At 42.2% G+C, this 23,220-nt stretch overlaps 1 protein-coding gene across 1 annotated transcript; it reads right to left on the bottom strand.

The window, feature by feature from the left end:
* Positions 1-642: 642 nt before the first annotated feature.
* On the bottom strand, positions 643-22,593 carry TTC4 (tetratricopeptide repeat domain 4). Its single transcript, XM_006839809.1, has 10 exons — positions 22,472-22,593; positions 21,770-21,887; positions 20,547-20,708; positions 10,801-10,878; positions 9,282-9,406; positions 6,849-6,935; positions 4,555-4,772; positions 3,986-4,067; positions 2,868-2,950; positions 643-799 (listed from the first exon to the last, which is right to left on the bottom strand). Exons 1-10 carry the CDS (start codon positions 22,580-22,582, stop codon positions 697-699), a joined length of 1,167 nt encoding a protein of 388 aa, XP_006839872.1. The 5' UTR covers positions 22,583-22,593; the 3' UTR covers positions 643-696.
* Positions 22,594-23,220: the final 627 nt, after the last annotated feature.

Here is a 23,220-nt window from a genome sequence, read left to right as displayed (position 1 = left end):
GGAACTGCGTGGGTCAAGCCTGTCACAGACCTCTATCCTGTAAAGACCAGGAGTACGGGCAGTACGCTGAGGAGTGCTGAGACCAGCTATGCTAGTATGATGTTTACAATGTAGAACCAAGAACTGGCTCGCTTTCCTGGTCCCATCTCATCCCAAGGGAACATGCCACTCAACTCCCGCCCCTTCTGTGCTCACAAAATAGCTGGAGGCCTCTTAGCCCAGTGTCAGTGCCTTCAAATTATATGCATAATTTGCTTATGTGAATAAGTACAAGTTGAGGAGTAGCTTCTTTCTGAACTCCACAAAGTTTCTGAACCAGGCCACTGGATCCTGAGCCAGTCTCTGCAGGCCAGCTAGTCACTTGGATCAGCTGCTCTGGTACATGCAATTGATGGGCTCTTCTAAGACGGAGGCTGATGGTTGATACAGCTAGCTTGTTGTTAGTCCAAGGGTGGCAGGAGTAAGGTACAGGGTTCTGTATCAGCAAAGGAAGAGTGGAGACCAGCTGGCACTCTGCATTTTGGATAGAGTCTGCCATTTTAGGGAGTAGCAGCGATTCCCCTAGCCGGATAGTAGGAAGCACTGTCCCAAAAGAGACAGAAACAGCAGCTCAGAGTTGAACGCACTGTGCTGGAGTCCAGCCACAGGAGGATGACGGAGGAGGTCCACGCTCTGGTTTCCACAAACTGCCTTGGGTCACTTGACCTGGTGCACCTTTCTCCCCCGGAGAAAATTCTTGCAAAAAGGGGAGGATCCTACACAGACCAAAACCGCTGGTGTCAGGGCTTTTACAAAGTACCTGCAATGAACACATCAAAAGAGAGGGGCTAATTGAATTACAATCTTAATCATCCATAGACCGTCCCAACAACCTTCAAGGTGAACCTCTGGAAGTTGAATCAACATTAAAATGCTAGTTTAGCACACTGATTTGGTTTGCTGTTGATGAAACTGGCAAATTAGCATGACCTCTAACCAGAACCTTTAGGCCAGTCCTCCCACCTCATGCAGTCTACTGCTAGACCTGAAATCAAGCTACAAAACATGCTTTCATTCATTCCACAAACATCCAGTGAGTGCTAGGGCAAGCCAGGTCTCCTATGCTGAAAAGAGAGAGGAAGAAAACACACAAAAACCATTGTCCACTCTCCCAAATTCAGTCCTGGGGGAAGGGAGATAAGAAACCAATTAATGACAGCAGGGCACAACTGTACAACAGTTTGTAAGGGGCAGTGTTAAGCAAGGAAGCATGATTCCTTCTGTGGGGACAGGGAATCAGGAAAGGCTTTCAAGATTGGCTTTCCTGGAAGATCTGGGACTGGCTTTCATTAGAAAAAGGGTTGTGATTAAGAGTGAGGGAGTGTGTGTAGGGGGGTGGAAAAAGCCAGGGGAAACCAGAATCCACCTGTATTGCTGCTGGGGCATATAGCAGAGGGTGTGAAGCAGGTTGAGAGGTGGGCAGGGCCTGGGCCTCCCTGGTCTGGAGTGTTAGCATTACTAAGGGGGCCTGGTTCTAACAGGAGGCCCTATGTCTCGGCTCCACACGGTTCAGGATCTGGAGTGGCCAGAAACCAGGGTAGCCTCTTGTTACGCTAGTCATTTAAAAGCAATCACTTCCCACAGTATTTACATTACTTTCTGAAAAGAATGAAATTGGTTTTCCTCCACGATCAGTCTGCTTGTGCTTTAGATTTTTCCCTGCCCCCCCATCTTTTGGGATGGGGCAGCGTGAACCTCAAAACTTTGCAGTTAGAACTGTGTCTATAAACGAGAAGGGAGAAGTCAGCCATCAGTTCAGAGGAAATTTTCCCCACAGAGGATCACTCTCTAGGCAAAGCAGAAGTACGGAGACTACCTAGATATCTACCGACCAAGCCAGTCAATGCAGCACCAAGTCCCACCCACTCTGCCTCCTAAACTTTTCCAATCCCTCTCTTACTTCAGGCCTTGCCAGCAAACACCAGAGACAGGATACACTGTACACCCCTTGGCAGGGCAGTCAAGACCTTCATGCATGGCCCTAACTAGCTTTGGAACCTCACTTCCCAGCACACGCTGCCACCTCAATCTTCTTAGACAGCAGGCTGTTGCCTGCCACCGAAGTGCACAAGCATCTGCTTTTCTCTGCTTTGCTTTGTTCACAACTTAGGAAAAAGTAATCCAGCAGCCAGCTTCTCTACCTGCTGAGGGCATTCTCTTAGTCTGGGGACTCCCCAGGGTTGCAGAAAAAAGGCAACCTGTCAAATCCAACTTGCTGCCACAACTAGTAACGAAGATGCCATCTTGCAGTGGGACCACTCTATATTTTATCAGCATACTTGAAAACCTATTGTCTTTGGCTCTCAAAACCCTCAAAACCCATCCCTGACAAATGAAGGGCAAGAGTCATTTTTATTCAGGAGGAAAGGGCACAGCCTCAGAGACACAGTGAATTTGCTGAGAGTCACACAGCAAGTGACTATGTATCTGACATCAAGAGCCAACGACCTTTCCTTTTAATGTGCCCTTTAATGTCCGGGGACTCAGGGACCATTAGACAAAGAGGGCCTGCTCAGTTGCTCTTAAGTGCAGAAGTTAGTAGTTTCCCCCTGTTCAAATCAGAACCATTCATGGCCCCCAGTCTGTGGGTGTCATGATACAATGCAATAAGCTGAGTCACTCACTGTGTCCTGTCTGGCCAGTGGCCCACTGTAAGGGGCCAAACGCTTCGGCTACTGACTCACACAGCTTTGTGCCCAGGTCAGAAGTAAGGGGGCACAAAGCAATCAGCAGGCTAAGCTGACAGCCAGTGATGGCCTAAGTACTCCCTGCCTTGGACCATGCCTGAGCACCCCACTATTCTACTCAGCCCCCCATGGGTGACTTACCTGGGGTGTTGCAGCATCTGCAGCAGGGTGATCTGAGGAGGCACCCGGTAGAGTTCGGTCTTCTCCTCATCCTCAAAGTAAATCTGCAAGAGTAACACAGAAACAGTGTTGTTCCGGCTGTTGAGCTGATTCCAACTCCGTGACACTAGTATAGAACAGAGCCGTTCCAGATGTGCTGGCAACTGCAATTAGGTGAGTTCCTTCTTTACACCATTGTGGGTCCTCATGACCCTGAAAGAAAAGGAATGCCAGCTCCATTTTCCAAAGACAAAATCAAAGCTAAGAGAAGTGAAATCACTTGCAAAAGTCACTCAGTAGTACACTGAGCAGCCAGGACTCAAGCCCAGGCCTTTGGAGCTCTCATTCCCTAAGAATCAGTCCTAGAATCACTGTGTGTGTGTGTGTGTGTGTGTGTATGTGTGTGTGCTGGGGGAAGGGGTGAGGAGGACGTCTGCATAGCAGCACTACCTGAGGATGAGAGTGTCAGAGTCCAGCCATTGGAGGAGAGCACCCACACAGGGAGGCAGCCAGCCTGGGCAGTAAGAGGGTCTGTCAGAAGTCTGCCCAGCGTCCACACAGAGGGGGATGTGTTGCGGGGAGTTGGAACCCACCAAGGATGAGGACGCTATGGATGCAGGATGGCCGAGCAGTTCAGTGTCAGAGTGTGGGCAGGACAAGTAAGACCCACACAGGGGCAGCAGCCAGCCATGGGGAGTTGACAGTCCAACTAGGTGAGAAAGGTCCATATGGGGAGGGGGCAGTGTTGGTGGCAGAAAATAAGTAAATATGAGGGACTGATTTCAATGAATAAACACACCAAGAATAAAGCCACTGTTACAAACAGAGAACTGGAGATAACAAGAACATAAAGCCTGTGGCATTACAAAACTCGAGAGATCAGTGAGAATCCAGATACAAGTGTGTGTATATGTATATAAATACATGCACACACAGAAGCATAGCTGTAAATATTAGGAAATACACACGGAAGTATTTGGGGGTGATCAGGCATCAGTTGGCATCTTATTCTCACACGATTAAAGATAAATTCTTTGTACTGCAAATTTGTGTTAAAAAAAAAAAAATTCTATGAAAGAAAAAAGTAAACCTTCTCTTACCTCTAAATTAGCAGGGCAGTATTTTTGCTCTAAGTCCCAAGAGGGCGTTTCACCAAACATCACCATTAGATGATCAATAAACCTAAGGATATAACATGTGTCTTCTGGGTATTACTAGCTCATGATCCGTTTCCCCATACCACAGTCCCGGGACACCAATTCAAAGATACATCAGGAATACATAAAACAAGCAATGCAGGCTGAATCCATTCTTGACAGTAGCACCCAAAATATGTGTACATGCATCACTTCCTACTGACATAACAGCGCTCTTTAAATTGACTCAGGCTAAACAACATTACTTACACTTAAGCCACCTTCTAAGCATTAACTTTATGAAATCTCAAGTTAAATGTGCCAATTCTGTTTTTCCCAATATGTATATACTTGAATTACTAACCTCGTTAGTAAGGGAAAAATCAGCTACCGGGTAGAGAAGTTACACCAAACCAGGGAGTATGAAAAGCTCTAAAATATTCGAGTCCCTCCTGAAGCCAAACTCCACCAGTCCCTACTTCCCAGTCAGCAGAGAGCATGTCAGCAATAGCAAAGGGATCTTAAGTAAGTACCTGGAGTCCTCGTGAAAGGCAGAGATGAAGTCCGACTGGGCATGCTCCGGGTACAGAAAGAGCACAGGCCAGCTCAGCCTGCCCTGCTCATCTAGGCTCACTCTGGCTCCGTAGGGGTTCTCAGAATGGAGCCCGTTCAGGAAAAGCTCACCTAGCCCTTCAGAGATGGAATCTTCATCTTCATCGGCAGATTCGGAAACTAACTTGATGTTCCTAGCCTGGATGGAAGAAACACACACACACATCTTGCTGTGGAGGAGGATGCAAACCTGTCTCACTGAAATGGGAACAGCACACCACAAGCTCCCTGAGGGTCAACCCTACAGATGGCTTCTCTTCATTACCCCTGACGCCCGGCTAAGAGTAGGCATCACTTGTCCAACTCACCTCTCCTACCCATGCTGGCCCCTGTGCCAGAGATGAGCTAGACATGGTATCCTGCCCTCAAGGGTCTCATGGTCTACTCGGGAGGAGAGACAGCTATAGAAATAATCACAATATAATGTAAGGAAGATGGAACTGCAAACGATGTGGGCAGGAGGTGACTGGGAAATGCTAGGCCTGGGACAAAGACTATGACAGGTAGAAAAGTTGAGGGGAGAGAGAAGAGGCAGTCCAGACCTAGGAATAGTAGGTGCACAGAAACATAAGAAAGAAAGGGATTGATTTATACAAATGGTGAATGTTTCAGGCTGGCTAGAACATGAATACTAAGAATAATGGATATTGACTTAATCTTGACTTTTTTCATGGAAATGAAGGCCAAATCAAAGGGCTGAATAGTAGGGGTCACCTTTTGTGTGTGTTTGTGTGTACATGTATAGGGGGATCCTAAAAAAAGAAAAGTTATATGAGGGGAAAATTATATGCCCTCAAAATAATTCTTGAGAATACTCTTTAAATCCGGAGATATCACTTAAATCAGAGCTGGCACACTTTTCTTTGAAGGGTTACATAATGAGGAGGTTTTGGTTCTGGGGGACCAGTCTCTGTCCCAGTCACTCAGCTCTGTCTGCAGAGTGAGAAGAGCGAGGCATAATAGAGAATAAGTGAGTGTGGCTGTGTTCCAGCGGCTACAGTTCACCAATCTACGCCTTAAATCACCAATAAAATAGAGTTTATGTTGTTGTTATTAAGTGCCGTCCACTCGGTTCCAACTCATAGTGACCCTGTATAAGGTTTCTGAGGAGCAACTGGTGAGCTCGAACACTCAGACCTTGTGGCTCAAGTCAACCTTGCAATCTAGAGCATTAGCCCACCAGAACTCCAAAGTTTGCATAGCTCTGTGTATATTACTATTGAGAGTAACTTTATATACACTTAAGTTTAAAATGAAGAGTTAAGTTAAAGGAAGGATCAAGAGGGGCCAAAAATTCATACAAATAGGTCTGGCATTCAAACATTCTACTTTTAAGAAAATAACCAAATTCCTCCCTGCAAATGATGAGAAACTAGAGTATTTCATTCTGTTCTCTGTTACACATGTTAATGTAGAACTTGTTGTGAGTAGGGACTACAGAAGTGCATTTTGGCAATTAGGTCCTCAAAGTCAGTAACTTAAATGGTTACAAAATTTAAATGCACGAAGAATGAAACCAAGAACCTAACCCAAAACCTCACAGAAAGTCTTATTTCCCTTTTGACGACAAGCCAGAAGCCAAGGCTCACACAGGTGACTTTCTGAGTATCAAGGTAAAAAAGGCAAGAACTGGATCAGACCACATTCTTTCAAATTTCAGGAGAGAGGGAAGTGGAGATAAAATATGTTGGGTGTTAATTGCCATCAAGTCAATTCCAACTCTTGGTGACCCTATAGGACACTACAGGGTCAGAGTGGAACTGCCTCATAGGGTGTTTCACCCCTGTACCACCAGGGTTCCCAGCCAATGTCTACCACATCATAGTCAGTTTATAATAGCTGGAGTCCTGGTACGTGTCAGTTTTAATTCTAAGGCTTTTGGATCACCCATAAATAACCTTTGTAAGCAGGCCTGCATCACCTTTTGATAGATTGATAACTATCAATTTCAATGCAACTCATCATTACATGTTGATTAAGAGTCAACGACTTCATTTTACAGATAAGAAACTGGCTCAAAGGGGTTCTAAGGCTTGCCTGAGGCCAACACAGGCACAAAGAGAGAGTGTGGAGAACCAACTCAGGCGTTCTATTGCAGAGGCCAAGCTCCTTCATCATACTGCTTTACCAAAGCAGAAAGAAAAAGAACAAACCCACCCATGTAAAGCATCCAAGAAAGGTGGATCAGAAGGCCTACTAAGCTCCAAAAACTCACCTTGATGGTCTGGATTAAAGTCTCATTCTGATTCTGCTCCTTCTTTTCTTTCAATTTTGCTTTCCTTATATCCCTCTGTTTAGTTCGCTGACAATGAAATTCAGATGCATCAGTTCTAGGGAATCTGTCTCCTCTATTACCACAACCCACACCTGAATTATTAGATTTGGTTTCTTCAACCCATGACCCTGTGTTAAGGGATACCAGTTGTTGGATTTAATTCAATAAGCATTTACAAAGCACATGTACAAAGCCTGTGGCAGTAGAAACTGAAGTTAATGTAGAGATCAATGAGTGAGTACCCAAAACACTCCAGTCAACAAGGAACATCCGTCATGCCCCATTGCAGTCAACTCCCCTCCATCACTGATGTGCTAAGTTTCTCACTTTTCATCGCCAAGCTATGCTCCACTGTCTGAATATGAATAGATCACAATTTGTTCTTCTATTCTACTGTTGGGTCTACTGTTGAACCCAAAGGCTGGTTCTGGTTCTACACTATTATCAACAAAGTGGCTATGACATTCCTAAATGAGTCTTTTTTATAAACATGCTTTCGTTTGTCATACACGATTACCTAGGAGTACATTTTCTGGACCATAGAGTTGTTGTTAAGTGCTATTGAGTCAATTCCGACCCATTGCAACCCTGTATAGGGTTTCCAAGGAGCAGCTGGTGTGCTTGAACCACCGATCACAGTGCTAACGACTTTGCAGTCTGACGCATTAGCCCACAGTGCCACACCATCACCATAGAGCAGGTGTATATATTTACATTTATAAAAACCTGCCAAACTGATTTTCAAAGTAGTTGCACTAATTTATATCTGACTGGGAAAATCTGAGCGCTCTAGTTGTTCTACATCTTTACCAATATTTAGTAGTCAGTCCTTTTACAATTTTAGACATTCAAGTGGTGCCTTATTGAAGTTTTGTTTTTCTCTAATGACTAACAACATTAACGAGTCCTGGTGTGGCGATATAGGACAAGCACTTGACTGCTAACCACAAGGTTGGGGTTCAAACCCAGCAGCCACTCCTCAGAAACCCTATTCAGGGTTGATATGAGACGGAAGCCACTCGACAGCAGTAACAACAATGATGTTAAGCATATTTTATTTGCTAACTGGCCATTTATATTTTCTTTTGCGAAGTATTTGTCCACAACATCAAGTCAAGCCCATTTATAAAAAAAATATCCTTTTCTTATTGAGCATATATATTTCTTTAGCTATTCTGTATACTAATCCATTGTCAGATCTTTTCTCCCACTCCACAGCTTGTCTGTTTAACAATGTCCTCTGAGAAGCCAACTCTTAGTTTGGACTCAGTCCCACTTACCAAGCTTTTATCTTCTATGGATATTTTTGGGGAGTCCTCGTGTGGCTGTGTAGGATAAGCACATGACTGTTAACCACAAGGTCAGTGGTTCAAATCCACAAGCCACTCTAAGAAACCCTATACAGGGTCACTGTGAGTTTGAACCAATTTGACAGCACTTAACCTTTTTTTCAAAAAAGATAAAACCCACATAATATAAAATTGTTGTTGTTGTTGTTAAGTGCCGTCAAGTCTGCTCCTACTCATAGTGACCCTGTATAGGGTTTCAGAGGAGTAGCTAGTGGGTTTGAACTGCCAATCTTGAGGTCTAGTGCTTATCCTACAGTGCCACACTAGGACCCTGAGTTCCAAGGGTGGTGGTGATGGTGGTTATGTGCCATGGAGTCAGTTCTGACTCACAGCAACCTTGTATAGGGTTTCCAATGAACGGCGAGTGAATTTGAACAGCCGACCTGAGGTGTAGTGTTTATCCTACAGTGCCACATCAGGACCCTGAGCTTCAAGGGTGGTGGTGGTGGTGATTATGTGCCATGGAGTCAGTTCTGACTCATGGAGACCCTGTATAGAGTTTCTTATGAGCAGTTAGAGGATTTGAACCACCGACTTTATGGTCCAGTGCTTATCCTACAGTGCCACACCAGGACTCTGAGCTTCAAGGGTGGTGGTTATGTGCCATGGAGTCAGTTTTGACTCACAGCAATCCTGTACAGGGTTTCCGAGGCTGTAAATCTTCACGGGAGCAGAAAGCCTCATCTTTCTCCTACAGAGCTTCTGGTATTTTCAAACTCGTGCGATCAGTAGCACAACTTGAAACCACTCTGCTACCAGAGCTCCTTCTTTTCAGGGGTTGTTGTTGTTAAGTGCCGTCAAGTTGGTACCGACCCATAGCGACCCTGTATAGGGTTTCAGAAAAGCATCTGGTGAGCCTGAACAGCCGACCTTACTGTTCCAATGGCTTTGCAGTCTGGTGCATTAACCTACAGCACCGGGAACTGTCTTATTGGCTGGTTTTGAGTTTTTAAGTGGTTTGCAATGGTCTGAGAGCCACAATCTAAGAAGCCAAATGTGACTGGCTGCTAGTTCTGCCACCAACCTTGAGCCTGTCTGCTTTAGCCCTTGTGTCCAAAAGCTTCTTCTCTTTGGCATCTATCTGCAGTCCCTCATCACACCAGCTCACAGCCTCAGCAAAGTTGTTCAGTTCCAGATGGCATAAGGCACCTGCAGAATCCAGAGCCCTTAGAATACATGGACAGTGTGTATGGAAAGAAGCCAGCCTTGAGCAAGACCCTGTCCCCCACCCTTGTACTGTCATCCCAAAGAATATATTTTTGCATCCTAGATATAAAAATAAGTCCGGTCTTAAGAACTCTTAAAGTCAGGAAGGTTATAGCTTATTAGCAGACAGCACAGGCTTTAAAACCCCACAGATTTAAGCTTGGATTCTGGGTCTGTCTTTTACCAGCTGGGCTTTAGACAAAGGACTTAATGTCTCTGAGTTTCAGGTTCCTCATCAACAAACAGGAAGAATAAAGCCCTTCTCAGACAATTTTTTTTTCTAAAGGGGGAAAATAAGTAGACTTTGTTTCAGCCATTCATCAAGACATTCAGGTCTCTCCTAATCTTGTTCTTCATGGCTACCAGTTCAATCTGCCTCTCTTTTCTATTAAAAAAAAAAAAAAGTTTTTAATGAACCACATTTGTTTTCTCAAGTTAGCCTCTTTAGGCTTTACACAGAATTTCAAAATATCAGAACTGGAAGGGGTTATCTATCATCAAATCCAACTCCATTTTCCAGAAAAGGGCACACTGATACTCACAGTGGGTGTCTTGTCAAGGTCACATGATAAGGTAAAGGTGACAACTGATCTGAGGATTACAGATGTCCAGCCTGAGGCCAATTCTACACAACTACACTGGGTTACTTGCTCCTCTTTGTTCAGTACCTTCTCTTCCCTACAGCTGAGGGAAGTGGATCTACCTCCCTCCTGCTAACCATGAGCATGTAGAGAGAAGTAACTTTGATAAAGCATTTTAAGCGGGTCCATGGGGATGTAGCAAAGATTAGTGTGTGATGAATAAATTAAAGTCAGCAAAGCACCTCTGAGCTTCTCAAAGAAAAGGTGATGTACAAAAGTAATAAAAACACTATTATAATACAGAAAGGTCAGACTACAACAGAAAAATAATCTGGGAACGTCTCAGCATCAGTATTATCAGCAAAGGTCCTACAACTTTTCTTTTAATTAACATTAGCATGGCATTTGAAGATCTCGCCTTTCAATCAGCTAATTTGGAAAAACATTAGAGTGTGGCTTTTGGAACTGCTTTGTTTTAATTAATTTTATTCTTTATTAATTTACAATGAGGAATCTCACAATTTCTCTATAATTCTTAAAACACAAAGGGTTAGCCCAGTCTTTAGAGAATTCTTTTAAAATATGGTTGTTGCTATTTATATGAAGCGGGAACTTAATATCAAGATTGCAAAAAACAAGGTGACCTAATTAGTGTCTTAGCACGTTAATATCCAAGCTTAAAATGGCTCAGCTTTTGGTGCAGTGAGTACCATCCTTTCCAGAATGGCTGTTGTACTCACGTTCTACAGAACTTACCTCTTACTATTGCTTTGAGGTGGCAGGGTTTGAGCTTTCTGGCAGCCATCACATCATTGAGAGAAGAACGAAAATTGCCTAACAAAATGGCATTTAATAATAATAAAAAAAAAGAGAGAACAAATTTTGAGATCAGAATGCTTACAAAACTTTGTGTGTACTAGCAAAGACAATATTGTACAACCTTGGAGAACTATGAATCAGGACAACTGTTTTTAGAAAAAAAACATAGTTGTGCTCATCAAGAGACTTAAAATCTATTTACATAATCAGACAAACCAGACTCAACATGCCTGGCTAGTAAGCACAGGAAAAAACACCAGCCTCACTAAGATCATGAAAAAGAACACACAAAATTGGTAAAAATTAAAGACAGATAATAGCCATTGGAGAAGGTATGAAAAAAGGGTACTCTCAGGGTAATTTAGAGATCCTTGTTTTAACCTAAATAATAGTCAGAATTATTAGTAAAACTTTATGACTAGCTCCATTTTTGTAGTTTTTTAAAAAACCTAAAAATAGCCTATAGACTCAGTAAGAGGGGAATAGTAAATCAAATCGTGTAGCCAGTAGTATATGATGCAACTTTATGTAGCTATTAAAGTAGAAATTTGCAAATTTTTAATGGTAGATAACACTGTTTGTTATAAAATTAAGTGGGAAAAACCCTGAGTACAGAATTGTACATAAATTCATAGAATGTTTTGTTGTGTGTATTTGTACTACAATAAAAAAAAATTGTACATACATTTAAAAAAACTACATAATGGGCAATGGGGCAGGCAATATACAACAAGAGGGAGGCTGGCAGAGGAAAGATGAAGGTAGCGGGAGACACAGGGAGGTGTGCAAGAGTTAAAGGAAGTAGAAGTAAATACTGTCAACTGATGGCACATAAAGGGGATTGAAATTATTGTAAAGAAGCAAAGCATATGATTTTTTAAATGTAAAACTGATTATCTGCTCTGTAAACCTTCACTCATCCACAATAAGAAATTTAAAAAGAGACTACATAAACAGAATGATCTCAACTATTGGTGGTGGTGGTGGTGGTGGGAGGGGTTGCACAGAAAAGATCCATGGACTTCTGGTTAAAGGTGGCAGATTACACACATGTACTTTACTCAACTCCCTCCCCAAATTCTCAATTAAAAATAAACCAACAAACAAAAACTATAAACCCACAAAGGAACAAAAGAATGCAGATATGGAATGAAATTTGAAATCTGGAAGGCAAAGGGACAAGGACTGACCAACTTATCAGGTGGGAAAAAATGGAATTCTAGGCCGGGAGAAGGAAAGCCAAAAGCCAGCAAGCTATTCTGCAGCTCCTCCAAGACTCAGGATACTGATGGCATCAGGGGCCTTGGAAACAGGGGTGAAGGCGAGTGGAAAATCTACTTAAGGAGCAGTTAGATGTCCATATTCCTTATCCATCTCCTGTGGGAAGGACCTATCCTTCCCCTTGTTGGTGGCAGAGTGGAGGTTTTTTCTACATCAACAATGAAAGAGGGTTTCTGTGAAAGTATAATTGTGATTCTGTGAAAGTACAATGTCAATATTAAGCCCTTAGTCCAAGTCCTCTACTTGGTTCTCAAACACCAGCAGCAAGAATCTACAGAAAGAGAAAAGAGTCCAACAGAAAGAAGCCAAGTATGAGATAATTGAAGGAAATTCCCTAGAAACAACTTTGCAGACAGAATGAGTTCACTGAATACACAACACAGGGGACCCATACTAAGATACACTGTTAGGGAATTTGAGCACAGGGGAATAGAGAGAAAATCCTAGATGCTTCCAAAGGAAAACACAACACCATTCCAAAGATCAGGAGTCAGACTACTTTTGGACTTCTTAACAGCAATACTATTGCTAGAAGAAAATGAAGAAATGCTATGAATTTTAAGGATTCCCAACCTATCCAAATTACCAATTGTGTTATGTATGAGTAAAATGAGGATATTTTCTAACATACAAGGTTTCAGAAAATTTACCTCTAATGCCTCCTTCATCAGGGAGCTACTAAAGAATGTGTCCCACCAAAACAGTATAATTAGTAAGAAAAAAAAAAAAAAAATGTGGTATCCAGGAAACTAGGATCAAACAAAAGAGGCAAACTGAATGCCCTGAGATGGGGAAAGAAGGAACCCAGGATCACAGCTGTGCCCTTGGCACAAAGAGTAACAGCCCAGACAAAGGTCAGAGACTCCCAGGGAGACCTCACCAAGAAGGTAGAACGGATACCATTCTGATGTGGAGGGGAGTTAGAAACATGAAAACAAATCAAGAATTAGTGGTAAGTACAGAGTAAACATAATAATCAGGACAGTATTAACTGAAGGAGAACCACAGTTTTATTAAATAGTCAACATGGTTGTGAATAACAAGTTACAGAATAATGTAGTTTATATCACATAATAACAAACACAATCACATTCGAAGAAAGGAAGACAGGATATATGTGAACATGTGGTAGCCCTGGTGAGAGAATAAAATATTCTTCTTCCATAGCAGGAATCCACAGATAATGCCTAAAACTGAAAACTTACAGAAGCAGCCACATAAGTATGCTATTTGGAGATACACATGAAAAGAAACAGCAAAGTAGTTGGAAGTGCTTGCCTCTGTAGAGCAGAAAACGGTAGAGGAGGCAGTCAAGACACGGATACTTTTCAAAACAAACCCAACTATCTGACTATTTCAATTACATATATAAATAAAAGTGATAAAAACGAAGACTAAATTTAAATAAGTAAGACTAGAAGGATATACCACCAATGTTCACAGTCGTTATATGCTTGTGGAATTATGATTTTAATTTTCTTCTTTTTATTCTGCCTGTATTTTTCAAAGTTGCTACAATAAGCATGTATTACTTTTATAATAATAATAAAAAATTTTTTACAAGCCCTCCTCCCCATAGTTCCAAATCAGTAGGTGGTAATCCTGGAGTTTATAAGGAGACATCAGTCTACTTGAATGCACAGAAAAGAATAGGAAAAACTCCATCCAGAGTAGCCAAGACACATTGTGCAGCTTTATGGAAATACCTGGAAGACTTATGTGGGCTGAAATCACTGGCTAACAATTATTTTCATCTTCATCTTTCTGCTTATTTTTCTCTTACATTTATTCCCTAGACACTCATGACATTACTCTTTCCAAGCTCTCTTCATCTCTCCCTGACCTAACCTATGTTGGAACCACTTCACTCACCAGTTCTGTTTCAGATATCTAACATTCTTCCTCAGCCACTTACTCCCTTTTACAGTGTGCACTCCTTTGGGGATTTCTGCCCACTCTTAGCTTTCACCTGCTCCCTTTATGTTCATGACTATGAATATGAATCTGTGAGTATAAATCCACGAGTCAAGCCTTTTCCCCAAGTGTCACTTCAATGTGTCCAACAGCTTTCCACCCTCAACCTGACATGCCTCAAAGTATACTTCTTACTGCTCTCTGTAACTCACTTCCTAAAATCTGCTCCCTTTTCTGTAGACTGCCTATTCCACACTCATTGGTCAGTTTGTTGTACTGTGGTGGCTTTTGTGTTGCTGTGATTCTGGAAGCCATGTCACAGGTGTTTTATATACCAGCAGAGTCACCCACAGTGGACAGGTTTCAGATAAGCTACCAGACTGAGACAGACTAGGAAGAAGAGTCAGAACACTTCCGAATATTTAGTCACTGAATGGCTAATAAATAGCAGTGGAACACTGTCAGATAGCACCAGGTTGGAAGGCATTCAAAATACGACTGGAGAAGAGCTGCCTCCTCAAAGTAGAGTTGACCGTGATGATGCAAATGGCGTAAAGCTTTCGGGACCTACATTTCCTGATGGGGCACAACGCAAAATGAAGAGAAACAGCTGTAAACATCCATTAAAAATCAGACCATGGAATGTACTGAAACTTGCTCTCCAAACCTAGGAAAACTGGAAGTTGTCAAACTGAAATAGAACATATAAACATCAATATCCTAGGCATCTGTGAACTGAAATGAACTGGTATTGGCCATTTTGAATCTGACAAGCACATGGTTTACTATGCCAGGAATGATAAATTAAAGAGGAATGATGTCACATTCACAATCAAGAAGAACATTTCAAGCTCTAGCTGGAAGTATAATACTGTAGGTGATAGGATAATATTCACACACCTATAAGAAAGACCCTGGTAGCATAGTGGTTACGAGTGGGGCTGCCAACCTCAAGGTGAGCAGTTCAAAACTACCAGCGGTTCCGCGGGAGAAAGATGAGGCATTCTGCTCCCGTAAAGATTTACAGCCTCGGAATCCCTGTGCAGGGTCACTATAAGTCGGAACTGACTCCACGGTACTTAACAATAACACCAACAACAGCAAGAAAGACCAGTTAACACCACTATTATACAAAGTTACGCACCAACCACTAAAGCCAGTGATGATGTAACTGAAAAATTCTACCAAGTTTTTCAGTCTGAAATTGACCAAACATACAATCATGATGTATCAGTAATTACTGATGACTGGAAAGCAAAGGTTGGAAACAAATAGGAATGATCAATCGTTGGAAAATACAGCCTTGGTGATGGAAATGATGCTGGATATTACATGAATGAATTTACAAGACAAATGACTTCATTGCAAATACCTTTCTTACACAACATAAAAGATGACTCATACACATGGACCTTACCAGATGTGCAAAGAAATGGTAGAAAAGCTCCATATCATCAGCCAAAACAAGGCCAGGGTAGACTGTGGAACAGACCATCAATTGCTCATATGCAAGTTCAGACTGAAGCTGAAGAAAATGAAAACAAGTCCATGAGAGCCAAAATATGACTTTGAACATATCCCATCAGAATTTAGAGATCATTTGAGGGACAGGTTTGATGCATTAGACACTAAAATCCAAATACCAGAAGAGTTGTGGGATGACATCAAGAACATCATACAGGAAGAAAGCAAAAATTCATTAAGACAAGAAGGAAGGAAAAGACCAAAATGGATGTCAGCAGAGACTCTGAAACTTGCTCTCCAGCATAGAGATGTTAAAGCAAATGGAATAAATGGGGAGTTAAAACAGCTGAATAGAAAATTTCAGAAGGTAGCTCAAGAAAACAAAGTCAAATATTATAATGAAACATAAACAGACCTGGAGTTCGAAAACCAAAAGAGAAGAACATGCTCTGCATTTCTCAAGCTGAGGGAACTGAAGAAAAAATTCAAGTCTCGACTTTCGTTACTGAAAGATTCACTAAGCAAATTACTGAATGATGCAGAAAGCATCAAAAGAAGATGGAAGGAATACACAGAGTTACTGTACCAAAACGAAATGGTTGATGTCCAACCATTTCAAGAATTACTATATGTTGGTCTACCGATAAGGGAAGTGGGGGAAAAGCATGAATGAAGTTGTGAGTTGAGTCCCACCACGTTTAATAGATTCCTGTCAACCTGGAGTGAGACCTCGCTGGCCAGCAGTATGGTAAGACCTGGGGACTCCTGAGTCCATGGACAGGGACATAGCCACAGAGGGCTAGAGCAGAGAGTGAAGTGTCCAGCTGATATGAAGTGAGAGAAGATGCACAAGAACTACCATACCTGCAGACAGTACCCATTTGACCTAGCTTCAATGGCTGGATGAACAAAACTTGACTAGAGTTAGAAAGAAGAGGAAAAAAAGAGTGATCCGCTACAATTGATGAACTTGACCTATACTTATGGATGTAGTAGCTTAATGTTGTTGTTGTTAAGTGCCATCGAGTCGGGTCCGACCCATAGCGACCCTGTACAGGGTTTCCGAGGGTGTAAATCTTTACGGGAGTAGAAAGCCTCATCTTTCTCCCGCGGAGCAGCTGGTAGTTTCGAACCGCTGACCTTAAGGTTCGCAGCCCGATTCGTAACCACTACGCTACCAGAGCTCCTTGTAGTAGCTTAATAGAAGGAAAAAAATCTTCACGGCAAGGATCATTCCCACTCCCTCTGTACACAGTGTTGACAGGGATGGGCAACTTAGACACTGGCTACCTAAAATGGAGGGCTATAAAGGCACAAAGTGACTGGCTTACATGTTTTCAAGAGGGAGCCTAGTTCCAGAGGGTGCGGGGGAAGGTAGAATCTCCACTGAGTGGTTTTCAACCTCTCTAGAAGTGGCTGATGAAAGGAGATGGGGATAAGATTCTTGTTACAATAGTGAATAACTATTATCAGGACTGACTGTCAATATTGCTAATGTAAAGGTAGGCGTTTCGTAACAAAAGGAAGGGAGTGGTTGATCTTGCAGTCCAGGAGCGGAGGACCCTGGGACCATCAAGTGAGAAGAGCAGAGTGCAGGACCCTATCCAGAGAAGTGGTGATGCCAGAGATGGCGGCAGAGAGATGACGGGGAGAGAGAGAGTGGCTGCGGACTCTAGACTCAAGGGAGGAGAGGGGCTCCGTGTGTTGGTGGCCGGGGATGGCGTGCAGGGTATACTCTTTGGTTGTTTGATTGGCTACATATTCCTGAGTGCTTCAGTGTACATAAAATAAAAAATACAACAGAGGGATTGGAAGCAAATGCTGTTGAATGATGATGCACCAAGGGGACTGTAATCATTGCAATGGAATGAAATATGATAGGATGTGTGTAAAGCTGATGTTCTCCCATGTAAACTATCATGTAATTCACAATAAAAACTTGGGGGGAAAAAAAAGAGGTAGCATATGATCAAGAGCCAATGATATTTAAGGAAGAAATTCAGGGTGCACTGAAGGCACTGGCAAAGAACACGGCTCTGGAATTGATGTAACACAAACTGAATCTTTCAACAAAGTGATGAGGCACTGGAGGCACTCACTTATCCATGCCAAGAAATTTAGAAGACAGCTACCTGCCCAACTGATTGGAAGAGATCTATATTTATGCCCTTTCCAAAGAGAGGTGATGCAACGGATTACAGAAATCGTCAGACAATATCATTGATATAGCCTGTAAGTAAAACTTTGTTAAGAGCAATTTAAAAACAACTGCAGCAGCACAATGAACAAGACCTGTCAGAGATTCAAGCCAGAACCAGACGAGGATAATGGAATGACGGATATCATTGATGTCAGATAGATTGTGGCTAAAAGCAGAGAATACCAGAAAGATATTTACCTGTGCTTTATTGACTATGCAAAGGCTTTCAACTGTATGGATCATGACAAGCTACGGACAACACTGTGGATAATGAGTACTTCAGAATATTTAATTTTGCTCATGAGGAACCTGTACATAGATCAAGAGGCAGTTCTTCAAACAGAACAGGGGAACACTGAATGGTTTAAAATTAGGAAAGGTGTGTGCCAGGTTGGTATTCTTTCACCATACTTATTCAATCAGTATGCTGAGCAAATAATTTGAGAAGATGGATTATATGAAGAAAAACGTGGCATCAGGGTTGGAGGAAGACGCATTAACAACCTGTGATATGCAGATGATACAACCTTGTTTGCTGAAAGCAAAAATGACTTAAAATACTGATGAACATCAAAGACCACAGCCTTCAGTATGGCGTTCACCTCAATGTAAAGAAAACAAAAATTCTCACCGCTGAATCAATAAATAGCATTAAGATAAATGGATAAAAGATTAAAGTTCTCAAAAGACTTCATTTTGCTCAGATTAACCATCAACATTCATGGAAACAGACGTATTCCATTAGACTAATCTGCTGCAGAAGACCTCTTTAAAGTGTTCAAGAGCAAAGATGTTAGTCGGAGGATTAAGGTGCACTTGACCCAAACCATGGTATTTTCAATAATCTCAAAAGCATGTGAAAGTTGGACAATGAATAAAGAAGTCCATAGAACTGATGCATTTGAGTTATGGTTTGGGAAGAGAATAGTCAAAGTACCATGCATCGCCTAAAGAACACAACAATTTGTGTTAGAAGAAGTACAGCCAAAATGTTCCATGAATGTCACGATGGCTCTTCAATTAGAAATGAGTGTATTTCTCATACTTTTGACATATGATTAGGAGGGACCAGTCCCTGGAGGGTATCAGGTTTGGTAAAGTGGAGGATCAGCAAAAAAAGAGGAAGACCTTCAACAAGATGGATTGGCACAGTGGCAGCAGCAAAGGGCTCAAGCATAGCAACAATTGGGAGGTTGGCACAGGACAAGGCAGCGTTTTATTCTGTTGTGCATAAGGTCCCTATGAGTCAGTACTGCTTGATGGCACCTGTTGTTGTTGTTAAGTGCCGTCGAGTTGGTTCCGGCCCATAGCAACCCTGTATAGGGTTTCTAAGGAGAAGCTGGTGAGCTTGAACCACTGACCTTGCAGTTCCAACGGCTTTGCAGTCTGGCGCATTAACCCACAGCATCACACCAGGACCTAACAACATCTAATTCAGGTGGTGGTATTGATATCGTCCCATGTACACTAACTAGAATAAACACCCACAGAATTCTTATTTCCCATAGTCATATCCCACAGGACAGCTCTGTACTGTATCATGTTAATAAGTGTTATTTGGAAGGGGCTTGATAAACAAAATTTGAGAAAGGCATGCTAAAATGGCTTGCACACTGTAGTTCACCTAAAGATTCATTAACAAGGAAACAGCATTTATAAACTTGTCTATGGAATTTTTTATTTTTTTTTTTACTGCAAAGGTTCCACAGAATATATACTCTTTGAGAAATTCTCCAGTAGATTAATATAGCTTCTCTTACCTGAGGGCCTCTATTGCCTTGATCCTTCTAGAATTACTGCACAGAAGGTAAACACCATAAATTTTGGGGTTTTTTTCCAGAGAAGTGTTTAAGTTAAAAAAATCTCAGATTATAACTCTCTAATATCACACCAGAGTTACTATATACAGTTGAATAGAGGATCCCAAAAATTGATGTCTAACAGAAACCTCAGAATGTGACCTCATTTGGAATAGGGTCTCTGTGATGGTAGTGTGCCATGGAGATGGTTCTGATTCATAGTGACCCTGCACAGGGTTTCTGAGGCTGCAAATCTTTATGGGAGCAGAAAGCCTCATCTTTCTCCTGTGGAATAGCTGGTAGTTTCAACCTGCTGATCTTGATGTTAGAAGACCAACTCAGAACCAGTCTCCGTAGATAAGATAGGGGCAAAGCCTAAAGTGATACAGCTATAAGCCAAGGAATGTCAAAGATGGCTGGCAGCCACCACAGGTTAGACGAAGAAAGGAAGGATTCTTCCCTGCAAGCTTTGGAGAGAATATGGCCCTGCTAACATCTTGATTTCAGACTTCTAACCTCCAGAACTATGAGAAAATAAATGTCTACTGTTTTAAGTCATTCAGTTTGTGGTACTTTGTTCCTACAGCCCTATGAAACTAATACAACTACTAAGCAAGCCACTGATATGGTTCACATATTCAAGAATATGCAGCCCGTCTGGTTTCCCTTTTCATCCCGTTTACCAGGAAGGGGTCAGAGTTCAATTATAACACTCGACTCCACGGTACTTAACAACAACAACAAAGTCCTCAGTCTGGAGTCCTGGTATGGCGCTGTAGTGTAAGCAATGGGCTGCTAATCACAGGGTAGCCGGTTCAAATCCATCAACCTCCCTTTGGAAATCTTATCCAGGTTGCTATGAGTTGGAACTGACTCAAAGGCATACAACAACAACTATCCTTAGACTTGTTTTCTAAGATCAAGTGCCCCTCTTCCTCTGTCTTTCTCAAACTTCTAATAGTCGCTGGAATGCTTTTTATCATTTTCTAATTCCTTGAAAAGCATTAAATAATAAAATAAATTACCCAGGTAGTACTGTGCTGCTGCTCGGTTGGTATAAAGGATAACATTCAACTCTGGGTCTGCACATTTCTTCTTTAATCCTTCAGTGTAGGAAATCACAGCTTTCTTATAGTCTTTTTCTTTAAAGTAATCATTGCCCTCATCTTTATAGATCTTGGCCTGTTCTGAAAGAGGAGGAAAAACGATCACTATCCCTTAAATTTTAAGAGGTTCATTAAAAATAAATCATACAATAATCTAATATATAATAAACCAAATAGAAGAAACCCATAGGGAAAGAAAACACACAATGAAAGCTCTGAGAAAACAAACACAAAATGAAAGCTCTGAGAAAACAAAAGATTAAGATGGAAAAACAAAGTTATGCATGCACAATGCTACAATCAATTCCAAACACCTGAGAAGGTAGATTATAAAGTGCTTACCACCACCACCACCCCCCCAAAAAAAAGAAAGAAAGAAGAAAAGTAGAATTCTTCCAACCCTTGGAAAAACTTTTTTTCTTCTTCTTCTAACTGCTGAAGAAACAGAGTGAAATTACACTTCTGGTTTTACTTGTTTTACTCTCTGGAATCACTTAGCTCAAATGGCCAATCCATTGTAGGCCCACTCAAACACCTTCAGTATTCCCAAAGCTAGCACAGTAAAACATTGTGAAAGCTAAACCTACAGAAGGTGGAAATCTGTCAAGATTGTTTTCCACAAAAAAGAGCAACAGAAAAAGTGGTAAGCTATTAAAGATGACAAATCTGAAAGACCTGGAAAAACAAGGCTGTCCCACTGAGTTCTGACTCTCACAGGTTTCACTGTGCGTAACTGACATTGATCATACTTTTGTTTTAAATCCTTAAGATAATTTGACTACCAATTGGAGTATGACTTCAGAAAGAAGTTGTAATTACCTTTGTCTCCCCAATGTACAGCATTTAGGAGGAATGCAAAGTAGTGCATGTGGAATGAATATTCACATGCTAACAACTACTGCTGGTGTGGATAAAGCATTGAATCGCAAGGTCAGTTTGAACCACAAGGTCAGTTTGAACCACAAGGTTGGCAGTTCAAGCTGACCAGCCTCTCCTTGGAAACCCAATACAGGGCCACTATAAATCAGAACAGCACTTAACAACAGCAACAAGTATGTGTTACCCATCAAAACCTTTCTAACTCGCACTTTACATCAATTCAATGCAGATACAAAATAAATATTCAAAGTCATGTAAGTTACCTTCTGGAGATCGCTCATCATCAAAAATAATTGACTGGAGGCAAGCCAAGTCAGGATTCTCTTTGGGATCAATTTCCCGTGGTGCTTCCTTCATAAACAGAGGGATCTTTTCAAATTCCTGGAGATTAAGAAAAGAATGAACTATATGAATAAGAATTTTCCACTGAGTTGATCCAATTCCATGATTCTGTATCAACGTTATCTTACTCATCATGACTTGCTGTCTTCCTGCCCATTGAGGCCTCAGTTTCCCATCTGTAAAATGAGACCAGTAGCGTGATGACTGAAATCTTACCGTTCTCACATTCTACAATACCATTCATTGAGTCCTCATTATGTACCAAGTACTTGACCTGCAAGCTCATTTAAGCTGCACCACAACCCTGACTGAGATTACTGCTATCGTAAAGGAAACTTCATGGGTGAAGAAACGGGTTGAGAAAAGTTAAATCACCGACCTGGTATCAGAGACAGTGAATGGTGGAGCATGAATCTATCTCACTTCCAAACTCTTAGATGTACTGGCAGCTAAAGGAGATCCTCAAAACCTTGAAGCTGATTTTTTAACATTTAACACTCAAAGTGAAAACCACCCAACCGCTCGTTGGATCAGAGATCAGAGGGGTGAAGCATACGTCCCAGCGTTCCGGAGCCTGCCATACTGAGACACCCTACACACGTGCAGGCACCCAAGACGCCCACCTCCTCCCACTGGTCTTCGCGGAAAGCGCCGCGGTAAGGCTGGCTCTGGAACTTATCCAGGAACAAGTCCATGGCGTCGTCGTCAGCGGCGTCCGCCCCAAGTCCCTCCATGTCAGCTCTCCGGCCTTCTGATCCCCCAGCCACAGTCCCGGTGTCGCGGTACCTTTGCGGGAACCGCGAGCCTCCTTCCGGCGGCGCCCAGCGCCCCACCCTCAATCGTCCGGGCGGCGCTGACCCGCGCACCTCGGGTTCCGCCGTGTTGCAGGAGGAGTCAATCCAGCTCCCTCCCTCCCCACAAAACTCTTTCCCCATCCTTCCCTCCCTCAATGGCACCTACCCATCTAACCTCTTGCGGACCCTTAATACCTTTGGGGTGGTAAACCAAAAACTACGTAGTTCCCCACCTGATCCATCATTTCATCATATAATTGTTGATAAGTGCCATCGAGTCGATCCTGACTGATAGCGACCCTGTATAGGTTCCCAAAGGGCAGCTGGTGGGTTTGAACTGCCAACCTTGAGGTTAGCAGTCCAGTGCTTATCCTACAGCACCACACCAGTAAAATTTACTAAATTTAAATGTTTCTGGCCCTTTTCTAGTCTCTGGATGCACAAAAGACCCCAGACAATGTTTCTCACTGAGCTTATGTTCACTTTATAGGACTGCCTATGTTTGGTTTTGACAACTTCAATCTTTTCTCCATTGATAAGAATGCTGTTTATTGGTCCAGTGGTGAGGATTTTTTTCT

The sequence above is a fragment of the Chrysochloris asiatica genome, unplaced genomic scaffold (assembly GCF_000296735.1).
Source record: "Chrysochloris asiatica unplaced genomic scaffold, ChrAsi1.0 scaffold00026, whole genome shotgun sequence".
NCBI classification, from domain to species: Eukaryota; Metazoa; Chordata; class Mammalia; order Afrosoricida; family Chrysochloridae; genus Chrysochloris; species Chrysochloris asiatica.
The sequence above is the reverse complement of the archived record's forward strand: the minus strand, read 5'-3'. Positions and strand labels throughout refer to the sequence as shown.